This window comes from Dama dama, chromosome 15 (genome assembly GCF_033118175.1).
Source record: "Dama dama isolate Ldn47 chromosome 15, ASM3311817v1, whole genome shotgun sequence".
NCBI classification, from domain to species: domain Eukaryota; kingdom Metazoa; phylum Chordata; class Mammalia; order Artiodactyla; family Cervidae; genus Dama; species Dama dama.
Genome location: NC_083695.1, coordinates 56,209,044 through 56,234,291, shown reverse-complemented (window position 1 = coordinate 56,234,291; position 25,248 = coordinate 56,209,044). Strand labels below are relative to the sequence as shown.

The window sequence follows — 25,248 nt, the reverse complement described above, 5'->3', positions numbered from 1 at the left end:
ACATTGAAGATCCTACGGTTTAATAAAAAAGTGTGTGCTATATGTAGTTTTGGAAAACAGTCTTTGAAACCTCAGACAGATTTCTGGGGACAGACATATGAATTGGTGGCATAAGTAAGGGGCAAAGGGCTACTGAGCTGGCCGTCTTACCTTTGATCTCCCCAGCTCGGGCCCGTTTGTAGAGGCCTTTTACGTCTCTCCTTTCACAAATGTTTAGAGGCGCATCTACAAAGATCTCAAAGAAGGGCAGTCCTGCTGATTCATGGATTTTGCGGGCATTCTCACGATCCTGGGAAAAAATTACAGCTTAAGAACGTGAGAAGAGGGACTTTCCTGGTGTTCCAAAGGCTAAGAATTAGCATTCCAATGCAGGGGACACAGGTTTGACCCCTGGCTGGGGAACTAAGATCCCATATGCTTCAACTACTAAGCGCCACAGCTAGAGAGCCCACACACCACAACTAGAGAAGTCCACATATTACAACAAAGATACCGCGTGGGACAACTAAGACCTGACGTAGCCAAATAAGTGAATAGTAAAAAAAGAAAGTAAGAAGAGGTTTCACAATGAAATTCATCACAAACACTGTACTCTGGTCTTCCATGGCCTTAAGATAACACTAGGGTTTGAGCTGTGCATAGGTGGCAGGAAATTAGCCCTTTAGAGAAGTTTCACTCTAGTAAACAACTCTCCCACGGACTTTAAAAAGAAAAAGAGAAAAAAAAAAAAAAAAAACAACCACGGAAAAGAATCCCAACTAAAAGACAGGGCTGGCAGCAGGACAGTATTTCATTGGAAGGATGTGTTCAAAGTCATTGTATCTTATTTGTATCTCCAAGCAATTTTGTGCTTTAAAACAAGAGCACACACTCCACCTCGTTGATTGCAACATTAAACACACAAAACCTGATGCCTTGTCAATGAACTGCTGTTTTCTTTAGTCAGGCAAGCCCTCTAACTTTTTGGAGAAATAAAAATTACTGAGCTTTAGGAGTTTTCTTGTTTAACTTTTTCTTCCTTTCAACTCTGGACAGGTGTACTTACCATTGTGAAAGTGGAAGGGTTTATGTCAACTGGTGCCCTGGCATCTGGAAATGAAGGGACTCTCTTTATATAATCAATATTAAAGAGAGGAAATGAGGGAGCAAGTGAGCGATGAGAGAAGGTGGGGGAAACAAAGTGTGACTTTGCTCAGTCGTTCCCCTCTGCCAGCTCCTCATCCTGGCATTTGGAGAGCTCTGGAGCTGTGTGTGGGAATCGTGCATGTTGCCAAGTCATTTTACCTTTGCAAAAGGAGAAATGAAGCTGGTAATGCAGACCAGACCAGCGTCGGCAAACAGCTTGGCCACCTCTGCAATCCGGCGGATATTTTCCTCTCTGTCCCAAGGAGAGAATCCAAGGTTTTTGTTGAGGCCACGACGGACGTTGTCCCCGTCGAGGGAGTAGCAAGGGATGGCATGGGAGACGAGATACTCTTCCAGAGCAAAACTGATGGTTGTTTTTCCAGCACCAGAGAGACCTGTTGAGAACAGTCAAGACAAGACTGGAGATGGCTCTGTTTAAGATGATAAATTGTGATTGATTCTAAGTTTTACCTAATTCAAGAGTAATTAAAACCCTCATGACAATCATTTGATTGACCTCGAATTCAAACCATTCAAATCTAGAAAAAGTGAAATTTACTGAAAGTTAAGTACTAGTATTTCTTTCAAATCTTGAAATGACTATCTGTCCTTTATTAGGATTATACCCACTCCAGTGTTCTTGACTGGAGAATCCCAGGGACGGAGGAGCCTGGTGGGCTGCCGTCTATGGGGTCGCACAGAGTTGGACACGACTGAAGCGACTTAGCAGCAGCAGCAGCAGCCTTTCAAAGCAGAAGAGGTTTGTCAATAGGGAGACCTTGGCAGGCTCCATACAGTCCCCAGGGGTTCTGCTTTTGAGACAGGCTGGGACCTGGGACACTTTACTAGAGTGCTTGCACCTGAACAAAGGTCTCCTGGAGCAACAGATATAAAGAAACTATAAGAGACTCAAAATAACTACACCCTGGCACAGTTGGAGCAAATTATAAGCAAAAAGATATAAAAACCCCACAAGCCAAGTGTCATTTCTGAGGTGCCTGGGAGCAAAAGCAGGGTACTGCGGCATGATCCCCGCACACAGCACTGCTAAGAGGGTCAGCTGATCACCTAAGCCATACCCCCAGTCCGTCCTGCCCCTCCTTCCCTGTCCCCGCCCCTGGAGGAGGACATGGTAACTCACTCCAGAATTATCGCCTGGAGAATCCCATGGACAGAGGAACCTGGTGGGCTACCGTTCACAGGGTTGCAAAGAGTGCAACACTACTGAAGCGACTTAGCACGCAATGTGATAAATTCCCCTTAGAACATGTCCAGTTGTAGGACAGGAGAAATGAGATTCCTGAATCTCTGGTACACTCTTTTGTATCAGAAAATGAGAGAAATAGTAGAAATTTCCAAACACAGTTAACTGTATGAATATAGATCATTGGAATATTTATTTTAATACATTGAAGTAACACCAGTTATATTTACTGAGAGTTTTTCTAGGGACCAGGACCTCTGCTAAGCACATACATGCTTTATTTCATTCAGTTCTACCTATATCTCTATGAGGAGGCACTATCTTCATTCTTATTTTACAAATAAGAGGCTTAGCGAGCTTGATCCAAAACCACACAACTAATGTAGGTGAAGCTGAGGCCCAACTTCAGTTCCCTAGATTTGAAGAATCTGGTTTCTCCCGATTTGCCTGGTCAGTATCCAACATCTGTAATATGAGAATAAACAATAAATGAGGACAAGACTTTTTTTGAAAGTAAGAAAAGATGGGGGAAGTATACTTTTGAGATTTTGTTTTTCTCTTCATCTACCAGTTCTTTTTTTTTTTTCTTTTCAAGGGTGTTTCAAATTAGGAAAAATGGACTCAGTGTATATGGTTTTTTTAAAAATATGTATTACTTATTTGGCTGTGCCAGGTCTTACTTGCGGCACTTGTGATCTTCAATCTTCCTTTAGCTGTGGCATGAGAACTCACTTGCGGCATGTGAGATCTAGCTCCCTGACCAGGAGAGGAACCCAGGCCCCTTGCACTGGGAGCATGACGTCTTAGCCACTGGACCACTAGGGAAGTCCCTGTATATATGTTTTGATTCAAAATTTAAATGAACACATGAAGGCAAAACGTCCCATGAAGGCAAACACATTGCAAGAGGGAAACGTCTGGAGTGTAGCTGTTTTATCCACTGCTGCACAACACCCCTCTCAGAGGGAACCTGGGGAAACAGATCAGGCATTGAGCCCAGTGAACCTGCCTTCTGGAACAAAGCAGGCTCCATGCTCACTATGTGGCCTCACCCTGGGAAGTGGGAAAGTTGCTGTTCCAGGGATGGATGAAGCCAGGAAACCAAGGACAAGTGCTGCAGGCACTAGGAAACAACTTGAAAAAGAAGAATGAGGCTGCTTTAGACAGGAACAGGAGAGACTCAAAAAAGCAAGAAAAGACGCAAGGCAGGTCCTTGCTTGTTGTGTTTTTTACAATTATCTTCAGGTTAGAATAAATCCACATTTGTGAGCAGACAGTAACACATAAGTTCATTTCATAACCCGGATAAACATATCTTTGCATCTAAGCTCATCTCCATGTGAAATATTACGTCTACAAAATGAACCTGGTTTTTTTTTCTTTTGAGTCCAGCCTATGTCAGACCTGCATTTCCAGGCATCAGCTTCCTCTACCTATACTCAGAGAATAAGGTAACAGCCCAGGACTAATTCCAGTTCTGTCACTAACCCTTAACTTTGACATTTTGGGGCTATAAAAACACAAGTAAAAGAAGATTCTTTTGGTCTCCTTGGTGGGAATGAGTTAATTTTATACAAAAGGAACCATCCTCAGCTACATAGAAAACATAGAGTTTTTCTTCTTGCCTGGATTTTAATTGTTTTAAATAAGTAAAATAGCCTCCTAGAATGTGAAAACATCTGAAAACAATAAAGAACATCTCTAATGGACAGCCAAATGCTTGATGTCAAATTAGGAAAGCCTCATTTTTAACTGCCAGTGGACATGGAACAACAGACTGGTTCCAAATAGGAAAAGGAGTACGTCAAGGCTGTATATTGCCACCCTGCTTTTTTAACTTATATGCAGAGTACATCATGAGAAACGCTGGGCTGGATGAAGCACAAGCTGGAATCAAGATTGCCGGGAGAAATATCAATAACCTCTGATATGCAGATGATACCACTCTTACGGCAGAAAGTGAAGAAGAACTAAAGGGCCTCTTGATGAAAGTGAAAGAGGAGAGTGAAAAAGTTGGCTTAAAGCTCAACATTCAGAAAGCTAAGATTATGGCATCCGGTCCCACCACTTCATGGCAAATAGATGGGGAAACAGTAGAAACAGTGGCTGACTTTATTTTTGGGGGCTCCAAAATCACTGCAGATGGTGATTGCAGCCATGAAATTAAAAGACACTTACTCCTCGGAAGGAAAGTTATGACCAACCTAGACAGCATATTAAAAAACAGAGACATTACTTTGTCAACAAAGTCTGTCTAGTCAAGGCTATGGTTTTTCCAGTGGTCATGTATGGATGTGAGAGTTGGACTATAAAGAAAGCTGAGCACTGAAGAATTGATGCTTTTTAACTGTGGTGTTGGAGAGGACTCTTGAGAGTCCCTTGGACTGTGAGGAGATGCAACCAGTCCATCCTAAAGGAGATCAGTCCTGGGTGTTCATTGGAAGGACTGATGTTGAAGCTGAAACTCCAATATTTTGGCCACCTGATGAGAAGAGTCAACTCATTTGAAAAGACCCTGATGCTGGGAAAGACTGAGGGCAGGAGGAGAAGGGGACAACAGAGGATGAGATGGTTGGATGGCATCACTGACTCAATGGACATGAGTTTGGGTGGACTCTGGGAGTTGGTGATGGACAGGGAGGCCTGGCGTGCTGTGGTTCGTGGGGTCGCAAAGAGTCAGACACGACTGAGTGACTGAACTGAACTGAAATGTGTTTAGACATGAAATTGAGGATTACAGAATTCCTTAGAGCTGAAAGGGAATGTCATAATCAACTTATCCATCCTTTCCTGTTAAAGAGGTGGAAACAGAGAACTAGAGACATTCTATGACCTGATGACTGACACCCAAGCTTTCTACTACAGCTCTCAGCCTCCTTCTAATGTTAAAATACACATGGACTATGTATATATGACACACAAAATATGCCACATTATTTTCCTTAAAGTTGTGTGTTACCACCAATTTTTAGTCAAAATAAAATACATTTAGATCTCAACACAGCATACCTGTCAGCCATACGGTACATCCTCGGAAACCACCCCGTGTTCCAACCACCTGCCCTCTCTTATTCCTGCTCACGTGATGGGCCTGATACACGACATTGGTGGATTTCTGCTGGTTCTCCTATGAAACAAGAGAAAGCACAATATTCGATTAATAAAATAATACATCTCATATGTATACATATAATAAAATAACAGACTATATAGTCTTCCCTAACTAAAACTCCTCCTTTATAACTGGCATACAGAATGACATTAATTAATTCTACTGATTTAGAAACAGACACTGCCTTTAGAAGACCCATCACAGCCCTTGGAAAGCATAATTTGAATGAGACAACTATTGATACAATGTAAAACTTCTGGTCCCACGACCATTTTAAAATGTCTACCTTTAGCCAATAGTTAGTAGAATATCTTTGTCTCTATAAATGCAAGTTCTTCCCACGTCCTCTGGGCATGAACAGCCCAAATACACCAGCCGCTGAGGAAGTACTAGGGTGAGGCTGCTTGAGCTTCACTCTCTAGAGAGCCACGGAGAAGGGTTAAAGGCCCTTATACCCATTCCTCTCCCACCCAGACATAGACATCAGTGACTAGAGAGTTTCTCCCTGAAATAGGACTCGTTTTTCACAAGCACTAAAATCTGCTTCCACTTTCCCAAGGGTCAGTGCATGAACTTTTTAATCTATAAAAAGCCCTGTAGAAATGGAAATGTACCAGTTATTAGTCTTGGAGGCTAACTCAAATCTCAAATGTCTTTATTTTGGCCGTAATAAAATCAGTCCCATTGAGGGCACAGATTATCTGATTCTGACCCTAAACTTTGGAAGGTATACATGTCTGATGAATAAAAAAGGTAAAATGTGTCAGTAAATACAGTTTGTAGTGGACATTTTAAAAAGTAATATGTGAATATGTGATCCAAGGAGGGAAAAGGAGGTGGGCCAGGGAAATTCATAATGATGGTCACATAAAAATTAAGAAGTTGAGAACCACCTGTATGTGTCCTTGATATGGTAATTACATTTCTAATGACATTGGAAAAGATCCAATGCTGGGAAGGATTGAAGGCAAAAGGAGAAGGGGGTGGCAGAGGATAAGATGGTTAGATAGTATCACCAACTCAGTGGATGTGAATCTGAGCAAACTCGGGGAGATAGTGAAGGACAGAGAAGGCTGGTGTGCTGTAGTTGTAGTCCATTGAATCACACAGTTGGGCACAACTTAATGACTAAACAACAATGATAGATGTAATCCAAGTTGCTGAACTATAAAAATCTATGAAGCCTTTTAAACACTGAACATGTACACCCATCAGAGCTAAAAAAAAAAAAAAAAGCTCCACTATTCTTTGAACAAGACCCAGAGAGTCTTAGAAAACTCTGGGTCACATAAGCAACTTTTATATTCTGGAGCAAATTAAATCACCTCTTTATGGTTTTCCTTGGGTGGGGGAGGGGGGAAATCAAGGAAAATACAAATAGGGCTATTTGGAGGTTCCTATAGATAATAGGCTTCCCTGGTGGCTCAGACGGTAAAGAATCTGCCTGCAATTCAGGAAACCCAGATTTGATCCCTGGGTCAGGAAGATCCCCTGCTGAAGAGAATGGCAACCCACTCCAGTATTCTTGCCTGGAGACTTCTATCGACAGATGAGTCCAACAGGTTACAGACTATTCGGTCACACAGAGTCAGACATGACTGAGCAACTAATGCACACACATAGATAATGGATGGGAACATACTTTGTAAATGGCCAAGTTCCCTACAGATGTGGATTCTGATACGATCATTCAGGGGATAGCCCCAGCAGGAGAGTCTGGAGACAGGTGGATTAGGACCAGGAAAACCACTTCAAGACCAAGGAGGAAGGAGCCCCCTGCTGGCCCTCAGGGGCCCAGAAAGACAGTGCACACCTGGAGAGGTGGGCATACTAGTGAGGCACAGAGCCCGGCAGAGGGAACAGTTGGCAGGAAACGGCATTATCAGTGTCAGCAGCAGCCAAGGGGAAAGTGTTGTAAGCCGGGATCAGCTGTTTTAAGTTACCTAGAACTCTCCAAGGTGAGAGGTTCTGATCATCCATCACACAAGCCCAGTTGGAATCCAAGAATTGGAAGGGTTGGGACACAGTCGCAGAATGCAGCACACTAGGCAGCAGGGCTGGCTTGCACGAGAGGCTTCAGAAACGGGTACAAATGAGCCTACTCCATGAGATATTCTAGCCGTCTTTTCCCTGGGGGAACAAATTCCCTGAAGGTATCCTGAGTCTTTTGTGTCAAGTACACTTTATGACTCAAGGATAACATTAAGATTTTCTCTCCCTCCATTTCCTTATTAATCACTGTCATTACATTTAAGAACACTGTGTCTGGATATTGGGCCCAAAAGTCCATTCATCTGTTCATTCGCTGATTTTTTTCCGCAGTAAATGTTCATGTAAATGAACTCCTACTAAGTGCCAGAGGCCATACTGGGAATACAGTAAAAAAAAAACGAAGCAGAATTCCTGGCAACGTGGGGCTTCCTAGTTGGCACTACTGGTAAAGAACCTGCCTGCCACATGCAGGAGACCCAGAGATGTGGGTTCGATCCCTGAGTTGGGAAGATCCCCTGGAGAAGGGAATGGGTACCCAGTCCAGTATTCTTGCCTAGAGAATCCCATGGACAGACAGTCTGGTGGGCTACAGTCCATGGGGTCGAAAAGAGTCAGACACGACTGATGTGACTTAGCATGAACACAGACACAGACAAAAAAATTCATGTAACTGGGCCCATCAGAGGAGGAGGGGCAGTCTGAGACATATATATTTCTCTACTATATGAAGTGTATGACTGTTAGCATAATTGAAGACATCTTGGGCCCTTATTGTATCTCCTGTTCTTCTGCTGACCCTGTCCAGGACTGTACTGTAGTGTATGGATTCTTTATCCTCAGGGCTTTACTGTAGTTAACAGATATTGTTTAAGAATCATTAGAACCAGGTGACCTCTATGCTTTATTAGTCCCCAAACATGATGAAAACCTTCACTGACGTATTCCTGATGTACACAAAGTTACCCATTCAAAAATCTTACCATAGAAATGCATGTCCTATTTCCAAGTGCCCACCTCCACATTCTAGGTTAACTATAAAACTAACCCAATGGCCCCTCAATGGCACAGAGTACAGCTGTGAATGCCTCTGGATCATTGTTGACTCAATCCTGATTCCACCCTGTAAGTTGCCGTATAATAAACTGATCCATTGATTATTTGGAGTTGCCTGCCTCATTCTTTTGGTCTCAAGATGCCTTCTCAGTTCAGTGGGCACTTCATGTTCCCTCCGTTCTCTGACATGAGGATACATAAAGAATATTTGCAACTCAATAATAAAGAGACAACCCACTTTTTGGAAAATGGGCAAAAGATTTGAACAGTCTCTTCACAAAGGAAGATACACAGATGAACCATAAGCACATGAAAAGGCGCTCAATGCTATTAGTCATGAGAGAAATGCAAATTAAAATCAAAATGAGGTACTACTGATAACATCTAATGTCAACAAGGATATGTTCTCATATGTTGGTAGTGGAGGTATAAAGTGATCCAACCATCTCAGAAAAAAGAAAAAAAAAACCTTTAAGTTCCTTATAAAACTAAACATTTACCATCCCCTATAACTCAGCAGTTGCATTCACAGCTATTAAATACTCAAGAGAAATGAAAACTTCTACCCACAAAAAGACTTATACAAAGAATAAGATTAGTGACTTTTTGGGACAAAAACTGGAAATAACCTAATGTCCATCCACAGGAAAATAGGTAACAATAAAAAAACAAAACTCCCAAATTGTAGAATACTCTTCTAATGGAATACTAGTCAGCAATAAAAAAATGATAATAAATGAAAATATTTTGCTGAGTCAAAGAAATCTCACACAACAACACTACATGTGATTCTATTTATATGACATCCCCCATCAGTGAAAACTAATTCGTCAAAATCAGAACAAGAGTTGCCTCTGGGTGATGGCCATGGTGTACATCTTAATAAGGGTTTGAGGTACACAGGTGTTCGCATTTGCCAGAACTCACAGAATATACCCTTAAGATGGGTATTTTGTTACATGTAAATTTTACCACATGCAAAAAAGAGCCATTTTAAAGATTTTTTTAAAATGTGAACCTTTTTTAAAGCCTTAATTGAATTTGCTACAGTATTGCTTCTGTTTTTTTTTTTTTTTCTGTTTTGGTTATTTGGCCATGACGCATGGATCCTAGCTCCCAGTCCAGGTGTCGAGCCCACACCCCCTGTACCGGAAGACGAAGTCTCACCACTGGATCACCAGGGACGTCCCAAAAAAGAGCTTTTTTTTTTTTTTTTTTTTTAAAGTAACCAAATAAGAAAATACCTAATAAGAGTCAGATGGTGGAATAATACTGTTCAACTCTGCTGCATTTGTAGAAAAGGGCTCTGATCCCATCACAGTATGTTTGACCTAAAGGGCTCCTGTCCACCTGTGCATGTGAATGCCCACCAGACCTTAATTTGTCCACAGAGATTTTTTTTAAAATTTCTGTCTTTTAGTGGTTCCCTCTGCCTACAGGCTGAGATCCAGAATAAACTCCAGGCTATGTTAGTCTTTTATGGAAACTTTGTTATGATCTTATTAATTGCTTCCCCAACAAGTGCTTGGTTTTCAAAAACATCAGAGTCCACTGGAAGGATCTGTTCTCTTATGGTATATAATAGTTAACCTCTGAACTTATGGTTCTTATTAACTGCATTTTAATCATGGGTGTTTGTCCAGATTTTCTATTGCTCCAACAATGTTTCGAACAAAGATTTTCTATTACTCCAACAATGTTTCAAACAAACAAACAAAATCTTTTCAGATTGCCAGGTACCGGGAGTTGGGGGGGGCGGGGTGTTTGTTCCAGGAAGATATCTTGCTTCTTATTAACCTCAAATTTACTCTTGATTTTCTCCAAAAGACAAACAAATAAAATAAAAACAGATGTTTTGAAGACTATTTGAACTGCAGAGGGGCAGGGCAGCTGAAAATTTTTCCTTGTTGAATGAAACGTTTCCTCCCTTCTTGAGAGCATATGGTGTTCTAAGCTTTGAAAAGAAAGTGGCTGCCAGAAAAAGGATTCTCTCTATGGAAAGCAAAGCACATGTTAAAGAAAAAAATGCTTGCTTCCCTCTGCCCCGCAACTCACCTAACACTGTCACTTAGCAGGAAGTGGCCCAGAAACCACAAAGTTGGTGGCATACTTCTATTCTGGACTCCTAAGGCAGGGAAAAAAAGGCAAAAATCCCTACCTTCTTCCAGGTCACTGAAACAGAAAAACACCCTCCAGCATGCACAGGAGTCACAGAGAATGGATTTTGGAGTCAAGCAAATATGGGTTTGAAACCGTCTTCATAACCTACTTGCTCAGTGACCCTGGGCAACTGATGAACATTGTTGAACCTCCGTTTCCTGTACTGTAAAATGGGATTCAGAATAGCTTCCTTGTAGGGCTGCTGAAAGGATTAAATAATTGTCCATATAAAGTACCAAAGAAAACATAGGACACGGTGATATGTTGAGGCTGGTGAGGCAACGGTGGCATTAATCTACTCTGGACACAGCACGGTAGTTTGAGGCTGAAGTCACCCAGATTTAGGAGTGTTCTAAGGCTTAGTCCCACTCTAAGTCAAGTCTAGGGGTTGTGGAGCTCATGATCAAGTCAGACAATGGCTAGCAGAACACTTTGTAGGGCTGAAACATCACACACAGACATACACACATGCACACGAGGATGTTGCTGCTATTCCAGGTACCATTTTCTCTTGCCCAAAGCCCAGCCAGTAATATGCCACTTTGACATGCATCGGTTTGATGCCTCCTCATTCTCCCCAAAATTGACTGCTCTTCTGGTGGCTGTCTCTGTCATGAAACCTTTGTCATCAGCACTAAAATGGCCTTTGCCCCAGTCAGCCTCATGAGCTATTGAGTTGGGACTTTATCTCCCAGCCCAGGGTTGCAGAGCGTGTCTCTGCCAGGTCCACCCCTCACTCCCATTGGCAATGCTGAAAGAGGAGTAAGTAGGAAGGAGTGTCTGGAATTCGGGGTTCCGGGTCATGGCAGACTGCATCAGCCTTGGTTTTTCACAACTGGAAGAAAAGTAGATACACAGGGAAAGGACTTCAGATGATTTGATGGAGGGCAGGGCATCCCGGGAGCCAAGTTCCAGCCTGTGTCACAGTGAGCAGGATTATGCAAGAGAGGACGCTGGAGGAATGAGGAAGCTGGAAACCACATGCCAGGTTGTGAGTTTCTCAATGCTCAAAGGTTTTTTGGCATGTGCATAATGTCTTCAGTCAAAAACAAGTAAGTGGATTTGAATTCCCTCTACACCCTACTGCCTCCCACAAAGCTCACGCAAATCCACTTTACTTCTCTAAAGACAACACCACTGTCGCCTTTGAACTTGGCCCTCACAGCTACTGAGCTATGGTTTCATTGCTCTCTTGCTGATTAAAAGTGCTCCAAACCTCTCTGACTTCAATGTGCAGTCTGAAGATTCATTTAAAGATTCAGTTGCAGAAAGCAGTGATCTCAGTAAGTGCCCTCTCAGGCTCATGGTAGGAGCATCCCCAGGCATTATTTCACTTATTGCTCAAAGCCTGGGAGCTGCGGAGGCTGGGCGTTGTGACCCATTGATAGATCCTCAAACTACTAGCTGAAGTCCCACACCCGGAAGGCGCAGGATGCTCGGCCAGGCTTTCCAGCTCTCAGTGTAGGTCTTACTCTGCCCTGACAGAACTCCCTCGTTTCCAGGTCCCAGCTGTGTGACCCCCGTGTCATAGCTTCCTCTGCTGCTGCTAAGTCGCTTCAGTCGTGTCCGACTCTGTGCGACCCCACAGACGGCAGCCCACCAGGCTCCTCTGTCCCTGGGATTCTCCAGGCAAGAACACTGGAGTGGGTTACCATTTCCTTCTCCAATGCATGCATGCATGCTAAGTCGCTTCAGTCCTGTCCGACTCTGTGTGACCCTATGGACTGCAGCCCACCAGGCTCCTCTCTCCACGGGATTCCCCGGGCAAGAATACTGGAGTGGGTTGCCATTTCTTTCTCTGCACAGCTTCCTCACTGAGGACTAAAAGAGATCATGTCCATTATGGCTTTTGATACTACATAAAAAATGTAAACAATCAAAAGATTATTCTTACACCATTTTCATCACTTAACCTGAGTAGCTTCAAATGATTTACAATTACAGATATTTATTTATGTTTCTTTCCTTTCAGAGTATTTCCTTTGGGTCTATAACCCAAAGTGAAACAACTGAGCATGAAGAGTTGTGAACTATTTCATAAGTCTCATTATGTACTGCCAGTTCGTTTTCTAGTAAGATAAAGTCAAGTTGTCAGGCTACATGGTATACCTGTTTTTAAATATTCCAACTGATTTGTTATGTTTTTAATTTTAATATTTTAATTTTAATATTCCCCCCCCAGATTACTTTGTACCTATTTAGTTACTAGTAAGAATACGTATTTTTTCACATTGTAAGTTACTTACCATATTTGTGTGTTTGTCTCTTTGGGATAAAAAGTTTTAAAAAATAAATATGAACATTTTAAGGAAAAAAACAAGATATATGTATCTATATGTAGAGGGCTACAAAGAAAAAAATCTGGAAATGCTAAGCATAATTGTCAAATTCTGTTGTGCTCAGTCATGTCCAACTCTTTGCGACTCCATGGTCTATAGCCTTCCAGGCTTCTCTGTCCATGGAATTTTTCCAGGCAAAAATATCAGAGTGGGTTGCCAGTTCCTACTCCAGGGGATCTACCCAATCTAGGGATTGAACTCACGTCTCTTCTGTCTCTTTCATTGAGGGTCAGGTAATTCTAAGTAATTATATTTCTTCTTATCTGTACATCCTGGGTTTTCCACATTGAACTTGGAAATAAATATATTTTTAACTATAAGGGATTTCTCAACCAGAAAATGGTAAAACTAAATGGTTTGATGCTCAAAGGCTAACAGACCTGTATAACTGAGTTACAAGGTACATTACAACCAACAATAAACAGACAAAATCAAAATTAAGAAACTAAATGTTTGAAACAAGTCTCCCTAAAATATATAATAAAGTACACTGCACTCTAACAGATAAACTTTAACGTACCATCTATTTCACTTGATCTGGAGTGATGGTTGTTTTTGGCATACCATTATTTCATGCAGAGGAAAAATGCCCATAGGGAAGATAACTGTGGCTTTTGGAAGTTCATATCACAAGTGGGAATCTCTGTTCACTCTTCTATACATTCTATTTACAAGGCAGAGTCTAAGTCAGCTGACTCCCTTGTGGGAAGCTCCCAGAAAAAGGTGCCCCAACAATCTTGGTCTAAGATCTGTAAACAGCTGAAAATCATGAAGGCCATCTAACTCAACTTCAGTGCAATCACTACCCATATGACATTTAAGGTTCAGCTCCAGTCCTGTGGTTATTGGTAGATAAGGAAGTTTTAACTGAAAAAATGTCACTAAATTCAAAGCTGAAAACATGTTTTCAAAAGGAGTTTATATTAAAGACTGTTGTTAAGTTGTTAAGTTGCTCAGTTGTGCCCAACTCTTTTGTGAACCCATAGACTGTAGCCCTGCTATGCTCCTTTGTCCATAGGCGTTCCCAGGCGAGAATACTGGAGTGGGTTGCCATTTCCTTCTCCAATATTGAGGATAATATCTTTCTAAATTATTCTGTCTAAAGAGAGATCATGGATGATAGGATTAGACATCTGAGCACATTAAATCCAATTCTAGGAATATAGTTTCCACAATTCATACCATCCTGAAGTGAAGTGAAGTCACTCAGTCATGTTCAACTCTTGCAACCCCATGGACAGTAGCCTGCAGCAGGGTCCTCCGTCCATGGGATTTTCTAGGCAAGAGTACTGGAGTGGGTTGCCATTTCCTTCTTACCATCCTGAGATGATATGAAATCACTAACTCCATAGGGTTATACTTTGTGTTAAACTACTCTTGAATTACAAGGGAAATATCCATATCACATAGCCAATGACAAACGACCAGTTGTGAAAATGAAGGCAAATTTCTGAAAAGACCAAACTAAATCATTTGTCAAAAACAGTCACTGGGCAATATAGAAATGATCCAAATCTGAAATTTATAAATTAAAATTTGGCCCCATAAAAGAAGAATGTATATCAAATTCCTATAAGATCCAAAATGATCACTTTTCACCAGTTCCCACTACTGAAGGATTTATTGAATAAGTTAATGCTGTGAATGAGAAAATAACTTAAGGGGAAGATAAACCTGCAACTAGGTTGGTTTGACTTTTAGAAGCCATCATTGTGAAATAAAACCACAGACTGAGGTCAAATGACAAGAATCTGTATGCAAAAAAAAAAAAAGACAACCAAAAGTTGTTGTACAAAAAAGTACAAGGAGAGGGTATAGTTCCAAGTTTCTTAAAAAAAAAAAAAAAAAAAACAACCACACATGGCTTTGTTTATTAAAAGATTTTACATAATTTTTTCAAATCATCTGAGAAACTCACTTTTTTTTTTTTTTTTGAAATTCTGGATGGCAAGTTCAGACAATCTGCAAGCATCATTTGATGTTTGTAAAAGAAAATAAAGAAACCCCTCCCCTTGGGAGATGGTATGGTGAAGATAGAGGTCCTCTTGATTCAGGGCATCTAACAGCTAGATGGGCTTCCCTAGCTCCTGCAGTAAAGAATCTGCCTGCAATGCAAGAGTATTCGGGTTCCATCCCTGGGTGGGGAAGATCCCCTGGAGAAGGGAATGGCAACCCACTCAGGTATGCTTGCCTGGGAAATCCCATGAACAGAGAAGCCTGGAAGGCTACAGCTAGATGGAAACCCAGAGTCTGTGCAGCAGTTAAGAGGTGGCGTCTCATCTGGTAGGGAAGGAAAGAGACTATGAGCTTCCAGTGGTTGGGGAACAGCTCAGCTTTGGCTTTTCTAGATACTCTGCAGGCACAAGTTTATGATCCTGGAGAACTCTGACACCATCTTCCACTTTTTGAACCAGCTCTCTGTGTATAGTCACAGAATCTTTCCACTCCTCTAATACACCAGTGACTGCAAGAACGTAACATGCTCTGTGCTTTAGGTCTTACTTCTGCTCACGTGCCCCTGAGTCAGCCTGATTTTCCTTTGACTGCAGCCCCTAAAGGCGCTCGCTTGCAGGGCCATCTGGCTCTTCCTCAGACTCCGGTCTCCAACCGCCTCCCTGTGTCACACTCGCTCCCAGTTCAGTTCAGTCGCTCAGTCATGTCTGACTCTTTGTGACCCCATGAATCGCAGCACGCCAGGCCTCCCTGTCCATCACCAACTCCCGGACTTTACTCAAACTCATGTCCATCGAGTCGGTGATGCCATCCAGCCATCTCATCCTCTGTTGTCCCCTTCTCCTCCTGCCCCCAATCCCTCCCATTAGGGTCTTTTCCAATGAGTCAACTCTTCGCATGAGGTAGCCAAAGTATTGGAGTTTCAGCTTCAGCATCAGTCCTTCCAATGAACACCCAGGACTGATCTCCTTCAGGATGGACTGGTTGGATCTCCTTGCAGTCCAAGGGACTCTCAGGAGTCTTCTCCAACATCACAGTTCAAAAGCATCAATTTTTCAGGGCTCAGCTTTCTTCACAGTCCAACTCTCACATCCATACGTGGCTACTGGAAAAACCATAGCCTTGACCAGACGGACCTTTGTTGGCAAAGTAATGTCTCTGCTTTTTAATATGCTATCTAGGTTGGTCATAACTTTCCTTCCAAGGAGTAAGCGTCTTTTAATTTCATGGCTGCAGTCACCATCTGCAGGTCTCAGCCTCTTCTGCAGCTCGGAAACACTGGCGCCCAGCTCCCTGGCGCCCTCTGGGTCTGGGTTCCATGCTGTGCAGGACTAGACTTCACTACCCGCGACGGGAAGAGGGGCTCCTTTGGAGTCCGGGAGCTGGCAGCGCGCCCACCGCGGTGCAATGAACCCAGTGAACCCACGTGCCAGGATGCCAGCTCCGTCCCCTTGCCGGCCTCTCCATGCCCTCTCGACGCCGTGAGGCCCGGCCTGCACCATTACAGGTTCAATAGCTTGCGTGCGTGCTCAGTTGTGTCCGACTCTTTGCGATCCTATGGACTATGGCCCGCCACTGTGGCCCTCTGTCCTTGGAATTTCCCAGGCAAGAATACTGGAGTGGGTTGCCATTCCCTTCTCCAGGGGATCTTCCCGACCGGGGATTGAACCCGTGTCTCCTGCACTGGCAGGCGGATATCACTCCGCCATCTGGGAAGCCCTGGGTCCAACTGTTAGAAGTTGTCAAGCGCACACTGGGCAGACCAGCAGGATCCCTGCCATGGCCTGACATTCACGTTTGACAGAACAACCAGGTGGGGTCACTTCCCCTTCACATGAGAAAAACACTGGGCAAAATCCAAGCATTCTACCAAATACCTGATCAGCACTCCTGAAGACTGTGATGGTTATCAGAAACAAGGACAGTTTGAGAAGCTGTCACTGTCAAGGGGAGCTTATGGAGACTTCACAACTAAATTTAATGTGGGATGGGATCCTGGAACAGAAAAATTATTTGGTAAAAATTAAGGAAGTCTGAAAAAAGAAAAAAAGCATGGACTTCAGTTAATGATAATGTGTTTTCAGTCCCTTAACTGAAACAAACGTACCACACTAAAGTAAAAGTTAATAGTAGGGTAACCTAAGGGCAGGGTATTTGGGAACTCTATCATCTTCTCAATTTTTTCTGTAAATCTAAAATTGTTCTTAAAAAAGAAATCTATTTCTTAAAAGAGTGCATTTTTACAAGATTTGGCAATAAAAAACTGTGAAAACCTGTACATTTCATAATCACCTTAGCCTCTGCATTGCTGGATTCTTTATCTGTCCTGATCGTATTTCTGAAAAAATCACCGATTCTTAGTATTTTACTTCTAATTTAAGTATTAAAATTACTTGGAGCTTTTGAGAAATCCTTTTATAAGCACATCAAGGAGTAAAGAGGAAGGACAGAAAGAAAAATAGATAAGACATTGATGAGTTAAATACATAGATAACAAGTTGTGACATACCCACATGGTTTATGGGGAAATTCTAAAATATTACAAGTAAGATTTTGGTTTTAGAGGAAACTGATGAAATCTAGCAGTTCTCTCTCTTCTGAACTCCTTTTGTCCCTCCAAAATGGAGGCGAATTAATTTTCTTTCAGCCCTGCTTATGTCTCCAAACCTCCTGTTATGACACACATAGCCCTTCATTTTCCATATGGAGGGAGGAGAATAAATAAAGAAAAAGGAGGAGAAAAAAGGAGATCTGAAACTCCTTAGGGGAGGGGAAAAAAAAAAAACAAAAACCTTCAAAAGGCTACGTTTTTTGCTTCAGAAACAGGAAAGTGGAAGAGAAGCTATTAGATGAAGTTTATTGCAATGTAAGAGTTAATATTTTTGGATCGAAGAATCCTGAAATTGCATACAGTCCTAGAGTGTACCCAGGTTGGAAAAATACGAGGCTGAAATTTGGAGATGTATGTGTGTGGAGTTCCTTTTCAGGACCTCCAGGGTAGGGGAGTCCCACACCCATAGATGCTCACAAATCTTCACATGTGGACCAAAAAGCCTCCTTCAGCTAGTTGGAGGGGAACAGCTTACACCAGTAGTGAGAAGCAAGTTGAAAGATGGTGCATGAGGCCAGGGGACGTTTAGATCCCATGGTTATACTAGGGGTAGCAGTATTAGACTAATACATTAGACTGATATAAAAAAAAAAAAATCATGATGAAGAAACGTTCTTAAGGATGAAACTTTTCTAAGGCCTACATAACTCATCTCCCAGTTAATCTTTGGAACGTGACTTGTTCTTAAAATGACTCAAGGCTTAAAGGAGCCACTGCTCTCATTCCTCTCTAATTAAGCACCATCCATCCACAAGTCCTGTTTTTCTTCATAGTATCTCTCATATAAGGATGTTTCTTCCAGTTTCTACTGTTAACACCCTGACTTAGACTCTTAGCATGACTCAGCATGACCACTTTAGTGCTCAGGCCTATTTCCATATTACATGGTGAGTAGGTCTCCATATGGTCTTCAGTTTTGGTCCAGAACCAATGGCCTCATTGGTGTCATTCTCTCCAATAGAACTTGTTCCGGGTCCTCCTGGCTCACTGCTCAAATAGAATCACATTTCAGTCCCCAGACCTCCAGATGCTATGACCTCCTTCTCCAGATCTGACCTTTGCTTGTCTTCTTGACCATGATCTGGAGTCCCCTCTTTGCTGAACTACCCTCCACTGCTGTGAATAAATCTCTCTGTGAATAAATGGCCCTGCTTTTCAGACCTTACTCCTTGCCACAGTTGCTTGTGAATCTTGCTCTTTCTGATCTCCCCAGGGCTGTAAAGAATCTGATCTCCCCAGGGTCACAAAGCATCCATCACATCCACCCCTTGGCTCAGAACTCCTTTAATAATTTTTAGTTCTCTCACTTCCTCTTCCAACAATCAGATGAATTTTCTAAAATATCCTTTAATCATGTTACTTTTATATTCAGAGCTTTCAATGGCTCCACATTGAATAAAATCCTTCCACAGAATAAAGTCCTGATTCTTAGATTGGAATTTAGGCCCCCATTTGCAGGCTTCAGTGACCTTTTCAATCATGGTTGCTACTCTGAGCTGCAGAACTTCTGCTCTGAACAGGAGGTCTCACGGTTTCCTGAACATACAGCTCGTTCTGGCTTCGCACCTTTTCTCGTTCAGCCCATCCTACATGGAACAATGTCTCCATACCCTCAACACACTGCCTATTCTTCAAGCAGCTATACAAAACACCCGGCCAGTTACATACTCAATTCTTGGATTAGACATCCATGTAGAAGCTGCACAAAAGCTGCCAACTCAAGGCATTGGGAACAGAAACAGAGCAGCCAAGAATCCCTAAAACAATGTTTCCCTTTTGTTTTATCCCCATGACCACTCTTTTCTGGAAAATTCTCTCTTTCCTTAACTTTCAGGATATCATTCTATTCCTGTGACTTTCTGCCTTCTCACTTCTCTCCACAGGCTCCTTCACACAGTCCTCATGTCCTTTTAAATGCTGGGGTTCTGCTCTTCCCCTGTACATTCCTCAGTGACTCTTATCTGTTCCCAAGGCTTTGTTTACTATCAAAATGCTATGCAAAATCTCTATCTTCAAATATTAAGTGCTTAGCAGGTACGGTCCCCCAGAGCCACTGAAACTCAGCATCATCAAGAATTCATTTTCTTGTCATTGCCCCCTTACTCCTTTTCCCATATTTCTCATCACTTGTAATGGCCCACACTTCTATTATTTAAGCTAGGAGACATCCTACTGCTCCCTCCCTCATTTAAAACATAAATCAATATATCACTGAGTCCTGTCAACTTTAGTTAAGAAATACCTCTCAAATCACCTCACTATGGTTGAGCTTCCCTGGTGGCAAAGACAGTAAAGAATCTGCCTGCAGTGCAGGAGATCCAGGTTTGATCCCTGGATTGGGAAGATGCCCTGGAGAAGGGAATGGGTAAACACTCCAGTATTCTTGCCTGGAGAATCCCATGGACAGGGGAGCCTGACAGGTTACAGTTCATGGGGTCTCAAAGAGTTGGACACAACTAAATGACTAAGCACTTACCGCCTGTTATTAGCTAATCACTCATGAGAACGTTCCTGACAGTCTTCAAACTGGACCCCTCACCTCTTTCCTCATCAAGTTATCCTCTCCTTTGCCTCCACAGTAAAATTCTCTTGCTTAAATCCTTTGGCTTCTGTGTTAAAGTACATAGGCCTCACTTTGGGCCATGACCTGCTTTTACCTACTGCCCTCTGTGGCCTTGAACTCCATGAACTCCAGTCACACAAACCCCAGAACAACCATTTTTTCCCCTGTGCTTCTGCGCTTTCACCCATATTCTCCATGTTTGGAGTGCCCTTCTCTCAACCTGTCTGCTTACTTACTCATGAAGGTGTGGCATAAACATTGCTCTGAGGCTTTGACTAATCTCCCCACCCACAGACAGACTTAGCTTCTTCCTCTGACCCCACAGTATCCTGTTTCTACTGATAGCTCATTTCCCAAACTTACTCAAGACTCTGACATAAGACTCTGTGAGAGGGCATTTGTTAAACGCACAGGATTTTTTAAAAACAAATCCCAGGACTCTCTACAAGAGATTCTGATTCATTTTGTCTGGGTTACCCAGACCCAGGAACCTGTACTTTGTTTTCAAAGTGCCTCGGGTGATTTTAATGCTCAGGCACATCTAGGAAACACTAGCGATATTAGAGAACTCATGTTAATTGTGGTCATAGTAGTTTCCCCTTATCTGCGGGGAATACATTCCAAGACCCCCAGCAGATGCCTGACACATCACATAATACTGAACCCGGTACAGACTAAGCTTTTTCTTCCTAACAGGCAGGTAGCTTATATACAGCGTGGACATGCTGGATGAAGGAATAATTCATGTCCCGTACAGGATGGAACAGGACAATGTGAGAATTCCCTGTGCTACTCTACAATACTGTAGTCGCTCAGTTGCGTTTGACTCTTTGTGACCCCACGCACTGTAGCCCACCAGGCTCCCCTGTCCATAGAATTTTCCAGGCAAGAATATTGAAGTGGGTTGCCATTTCCTTTTTCAGGGGATTTTCCCAACCTAGGGATTGAACCTGAGTCTCCTGCATTGCAGGCAGATTCCTTATCGTCTGAGGCACCAGGGAAGGCTGTACTCAGAACAGCACACAATTTAAAGCTTATAACTTGTTTATTTCTGGGATGTTTCATTTAGTATTTTCACACTATGCTTCACTTCGGGAAACTAAAACTGCAGAAAGGAAAACAGCAGGTAAGGGGTGGGGGGTGGGGGATGGCAAATAAGCAAAGTATCTTTGCTGCCATGTCCATCTACTTCACTGATTGGGAACTTGGTAGCCTGCTCTACCTGCATGTATCATGGAGGAGTTTAGAATTTACTGAAGGAATGTTCAGTATTTTTATGTAAACTAATTTTTCATTCCCATGATATTTGATAAAATTTGATTCATTATTCAGGTTCTATTATGGGCAAAGGTAGAGGGCTAGGGGCTGTGATAATCTTGGAAGAACATGCATGCCCCAGTGGTAGGATTGGGTGATAAAGATGTCACACATTTTTTCAAAATCTTGGCTGAGTTACAGATTTGGAGGCAGCCAAACCTGTTAGTACTGTCTGACAAATTAACAACATGAATTAAAACTCACCATGCAGAAAGACGGATGCTCTTGCCCCCACCCCATCTTCCTCCACTGCATTGCTTTAAAGAAACAGATAGTGTAAAGGTTAAGAGCGCGGGCTTCACGTCAGGGTGACTGGTACTGCATCCTGGTTCTTAAGGCTGCCAGCTGTGTGCCCTTGAGCAAATTCCTTAAACTCTCCATTCCTTCTTTTGTAGAATAGTTTTCATAATAGTTGTTGCCATAGGGAAGTCATATGAGGATGAAATAAGGAAATGTACATAAAACAGCATGGGGGCCTGGCCAGTAGTCAAGGCCTCACTAAATGTTAGCTAAAATGAGACAAATAGTTGTTACTCATGGTAATGAATGATTACAATAATAATGATGAAGTGGATGATGATAGTTAAAATTCTGAAGACTGCTTCCCTCTGTTCAGTCTTCCCTGAAACAGGTAGTGTAGAAGGAAATCTGATTTCCTGCAAAAGTCCTTTATTGTTTAAAGGAGTTAAGCAATATTGTTAAAGGCATTCTCCTTTATTGTCCAGCTGTGAAAGCTCCTTGTACCCTGCTATTTCTAAGTCAGCACTGAGCAAACAGTGTGTGGCCATCCCATTTATGTGCAGAATGAGCAGCTGTGTCTACTAAGTAAGCAGAGACAAAAATAGTGTTCACTCCCTCACCTGTCCTAGCAACTTCAGAATTTCTAAAGCTGCAGTGAGCTTCACAAAACACAGCAGTGTATGGTTTGTTTCATGTCTATTTCACAGACAGCAAAACTGAGGTTCAAAGATGTTAAGTGTTTTACCCAAGGTCATAGATCTGGTCGTTTAGGGTCTCAAATCCAAGTCTTCTTACTCCAAATTGAGCGGTCTTTGGGGATTGTAAAAGCTCAGTTTAGAAATAAGACCATAGCAGGCAAATAAGCTGTCAGAAGTTACCATAGCTTCTTGATAAAGATGTGTTTGGAGCTGACTGACAGAACAATAAAACACACAAATGCTGCCTAACAGAAGCCTTCCCTGCCCCTACACACACAGACACAGACACAGACACAGACACAGACACACACACACACACACACACACACCCCCTAGAGTGTATAGTCTGGACTCTAGATAATGTGTATCTTGCTTATCTCACGACATACTTTCCTGACCCTGACTCCTTTCTACTTAGATCTGGCTCCTAGAGATCACCTGGGCCCTTGCCCAAATCCATTCCTTGGCTCCCTCCTCTGAAGAGAGTCTATTTGTTCTAAAACTTCTCAGAAATCACCTTTGCCTGCCTGATTTGACTCCTTGCCTCCTGCCAGCTCTGACCTATGACCTAGTTAAGCGTCAGGCCGGCTCCCAGGTTTCCTCTCATCTCTCACACTCTTTACTTTCATATTCTACACACCTGTCAGTCTGAATCCCTGAAGTTCCCCTCAGAGTTTAAGCTGTCTTCTGCTTCTGGGCTGATACACAAACCATTCTCTTTTTTACTATCTAGTTGTTGAATAATTAATATCTATATAACTCACAAACCTTAAATATTAACATATATGTATACACAAAAGATATACGGAAGAGTCTTGCTTTCACCCCCATCACTCATGTGCCCCATCTCCACTTTCCCTACCTCTGCAAACAGGTATCCACTTTTATTAGTTTCTTATATATACAGTTTCTTGAATTTTTTTTTTTTTTTTTTTTTTTTTTTTGACTGCATCATGCCACATACAGGATCTTAGTTCCAGGACCAGGGATCAAACCCACACCCCTTGCAGTGAAAGGTCAAAGTCTCAACCACTGGACCACCAGGCAAGACCTCCTGTCAGTTTCCGTATGCAAGTAGAAGTAAATTTTAAAATGTGTATATACTATTTGTTTAACCCACCTTTCCACTCTATGACACATAGACCTTGCTGGTCTATGTTGGCAAATGTTTCCACATCAATACAGAGAGATTTCTTATTCATTTTATTCCTGGAAATTGTTTTACTGTATGGATATACCATAGTTTATTTAACTAGTTCCCTTTTGACAGACATTTCAAAGGCTTCCAAACTTTTACTACTGCAAACAACGCAACAATTAATTACCTTGATTTCTCACATGTGAACATATGTCTAAGAGATTAATTCTTAGAAATGAGATTACTAGGTCAATCAGTATGGGCATTTTTTATATTGATCCACAAAATCAAATTGCTATCCACAGAAGATTTTACCAGTACTTTCACCAGCAATACATGGGAGTTTCAGGTTCCCCATGGCATTGCCACAGAGTGCATTATCAAAACTTTTGTATTTCTTCCAATTTGATAGACAAAAATGGTATTTCAATATGATTTTAGTTTGAATTTCAATTACTACACATGATTGTAGACCTTTTACTATGTTTAGGGCTTTTTGGATCTTCTTTATTCTTCAAATTTTATGCTTTCTCCATTTTTCTAGTGCATTGTTGGTCTTTTTCTCATTAATTTATAGAAACTCTTTATATATTAGGTAATCTTCCCATTGATTCTTTGTACTTTGACTTTATAAATCATGTTACTTATAACTTTGTTTATGGTGTTGCTTGTCATACTTTTTTTTTTTTTAGTGTAGTTAAATTTCTCAACCTTTCAGTTGGAACTTCAACTTTTCTCCCATTTTACTGCTTGGATGCAACTGGTGCAATTGAATGTAAGTATAACTTCAAGCAAGGGAGAAAACAAAGGGTTGTTTCAGTAATATGCCAATAGAGTGGCTTTAAATCAGATAATTAAGATTGCATCAAATTCAGATAAGACTATTGTTCAATATCCTGTTCAGTTATCACTTCTTTTTGAAGTAGGATTAAACCTTTATATATTCAGAATCTGGGTGGAGCCTGGGTTGCTGCAGTTCATGGGGTCACAAGGAGCTGGACAAGTCTTAACCACAACAAGACTGAACCACAACAACAAAGTCATATTATCTTGTTATATGTGTGTTTGTATTCCTACCTAGGTTATGTGTGTCATAAATTCATCATATTCTAGAGTTTATGTTATTCTTTTGATTAATTTTTTAAAAAAATGTTCACTGAGCACCAGCTATATGCCAAAAGCTGTGCTAGGAGCTGTGGGTACAATGGTAAAAGACACACACAAGACCCGCCTCAGGCTGCCTCTGAACTTAACCACTATGCAGAAAGCACTCAGAAAATATTAATTGATTGAAATTGTGCTGAAACCATATTGAAAACCTTGTGTGAGTTGCCAGGTTTGACAAATAAAAACATAGTATGCAATATTTTGGCTATGGCTGTACTAAAAATTATGTGTTGTTTATCTAAAGTTCAAATTTAACTGGACATCTTGTATTTTATCTGCCACACTACTAGTAGTTTACATCTCAGAAAAAAGTTCTAGCCTTGCCTTTATTATATACATAAGCCATCTGAACACTGAAGATATTTATCTCTGTGTCTCATTCTTTTTTCAATACTCCATTTTAAAATTCTCTCTTTATAAAGTATTTCCAAAGGAATGCCCTTCTTCTTTGGTTCAACCAGTAGGAAAGGATGGCTTAAAAGTCTGGATTCCCAGTTCTAATGAGATGGATGAAAGTGGAGCCCATTATACAGAGTGAAGTAAGCCAGAAAGATAAAGACCAATACAGTATACTAA

General features: G+C 41.7%; 1 protein-coding gene across 9 annotated transcripts in view; it reads right to left on the bottom strand.

The window, feature by feature from the left end:
• Positions 1-25,248, bottom strand: part of PAPSS2 (3'-phosphoadenosine 5'-phosphosulfate synthase 2) — an 81,747-nt gene that overhangs the window by 27,140 nt on the left and 29,359 nt on the right. For 5 of the 9 annotated variants that reach the window (XM_061162109.1, XM_061162112.1, XM_061162111.1 and 2 more), the window contains 2 exons: positions 5,339-5,456; positions 1,285-1,520 (listed from right to left, as the gene is read on the bottom strand). In XM_061162109.1, the coding sequence (XP_061018092.1) occupies positions 1,285-1,520; positions 5,339-5,358 (256 nt within the window). In that variant the 5' untranslated portion in view covers positions 5,359-5,456. Of the gene's footprint in view, positions 1-150; positions 290-1,284; positions 1,521-5,338; positions 5,457-21,633; positions 21,687-25,248 lie in introns of those variants that run through there. The other 4 variants (XR_009696102.1, XM_061162106.1, XM_061162107.1 and 1 more) reach the window with 2 other exon arrangements.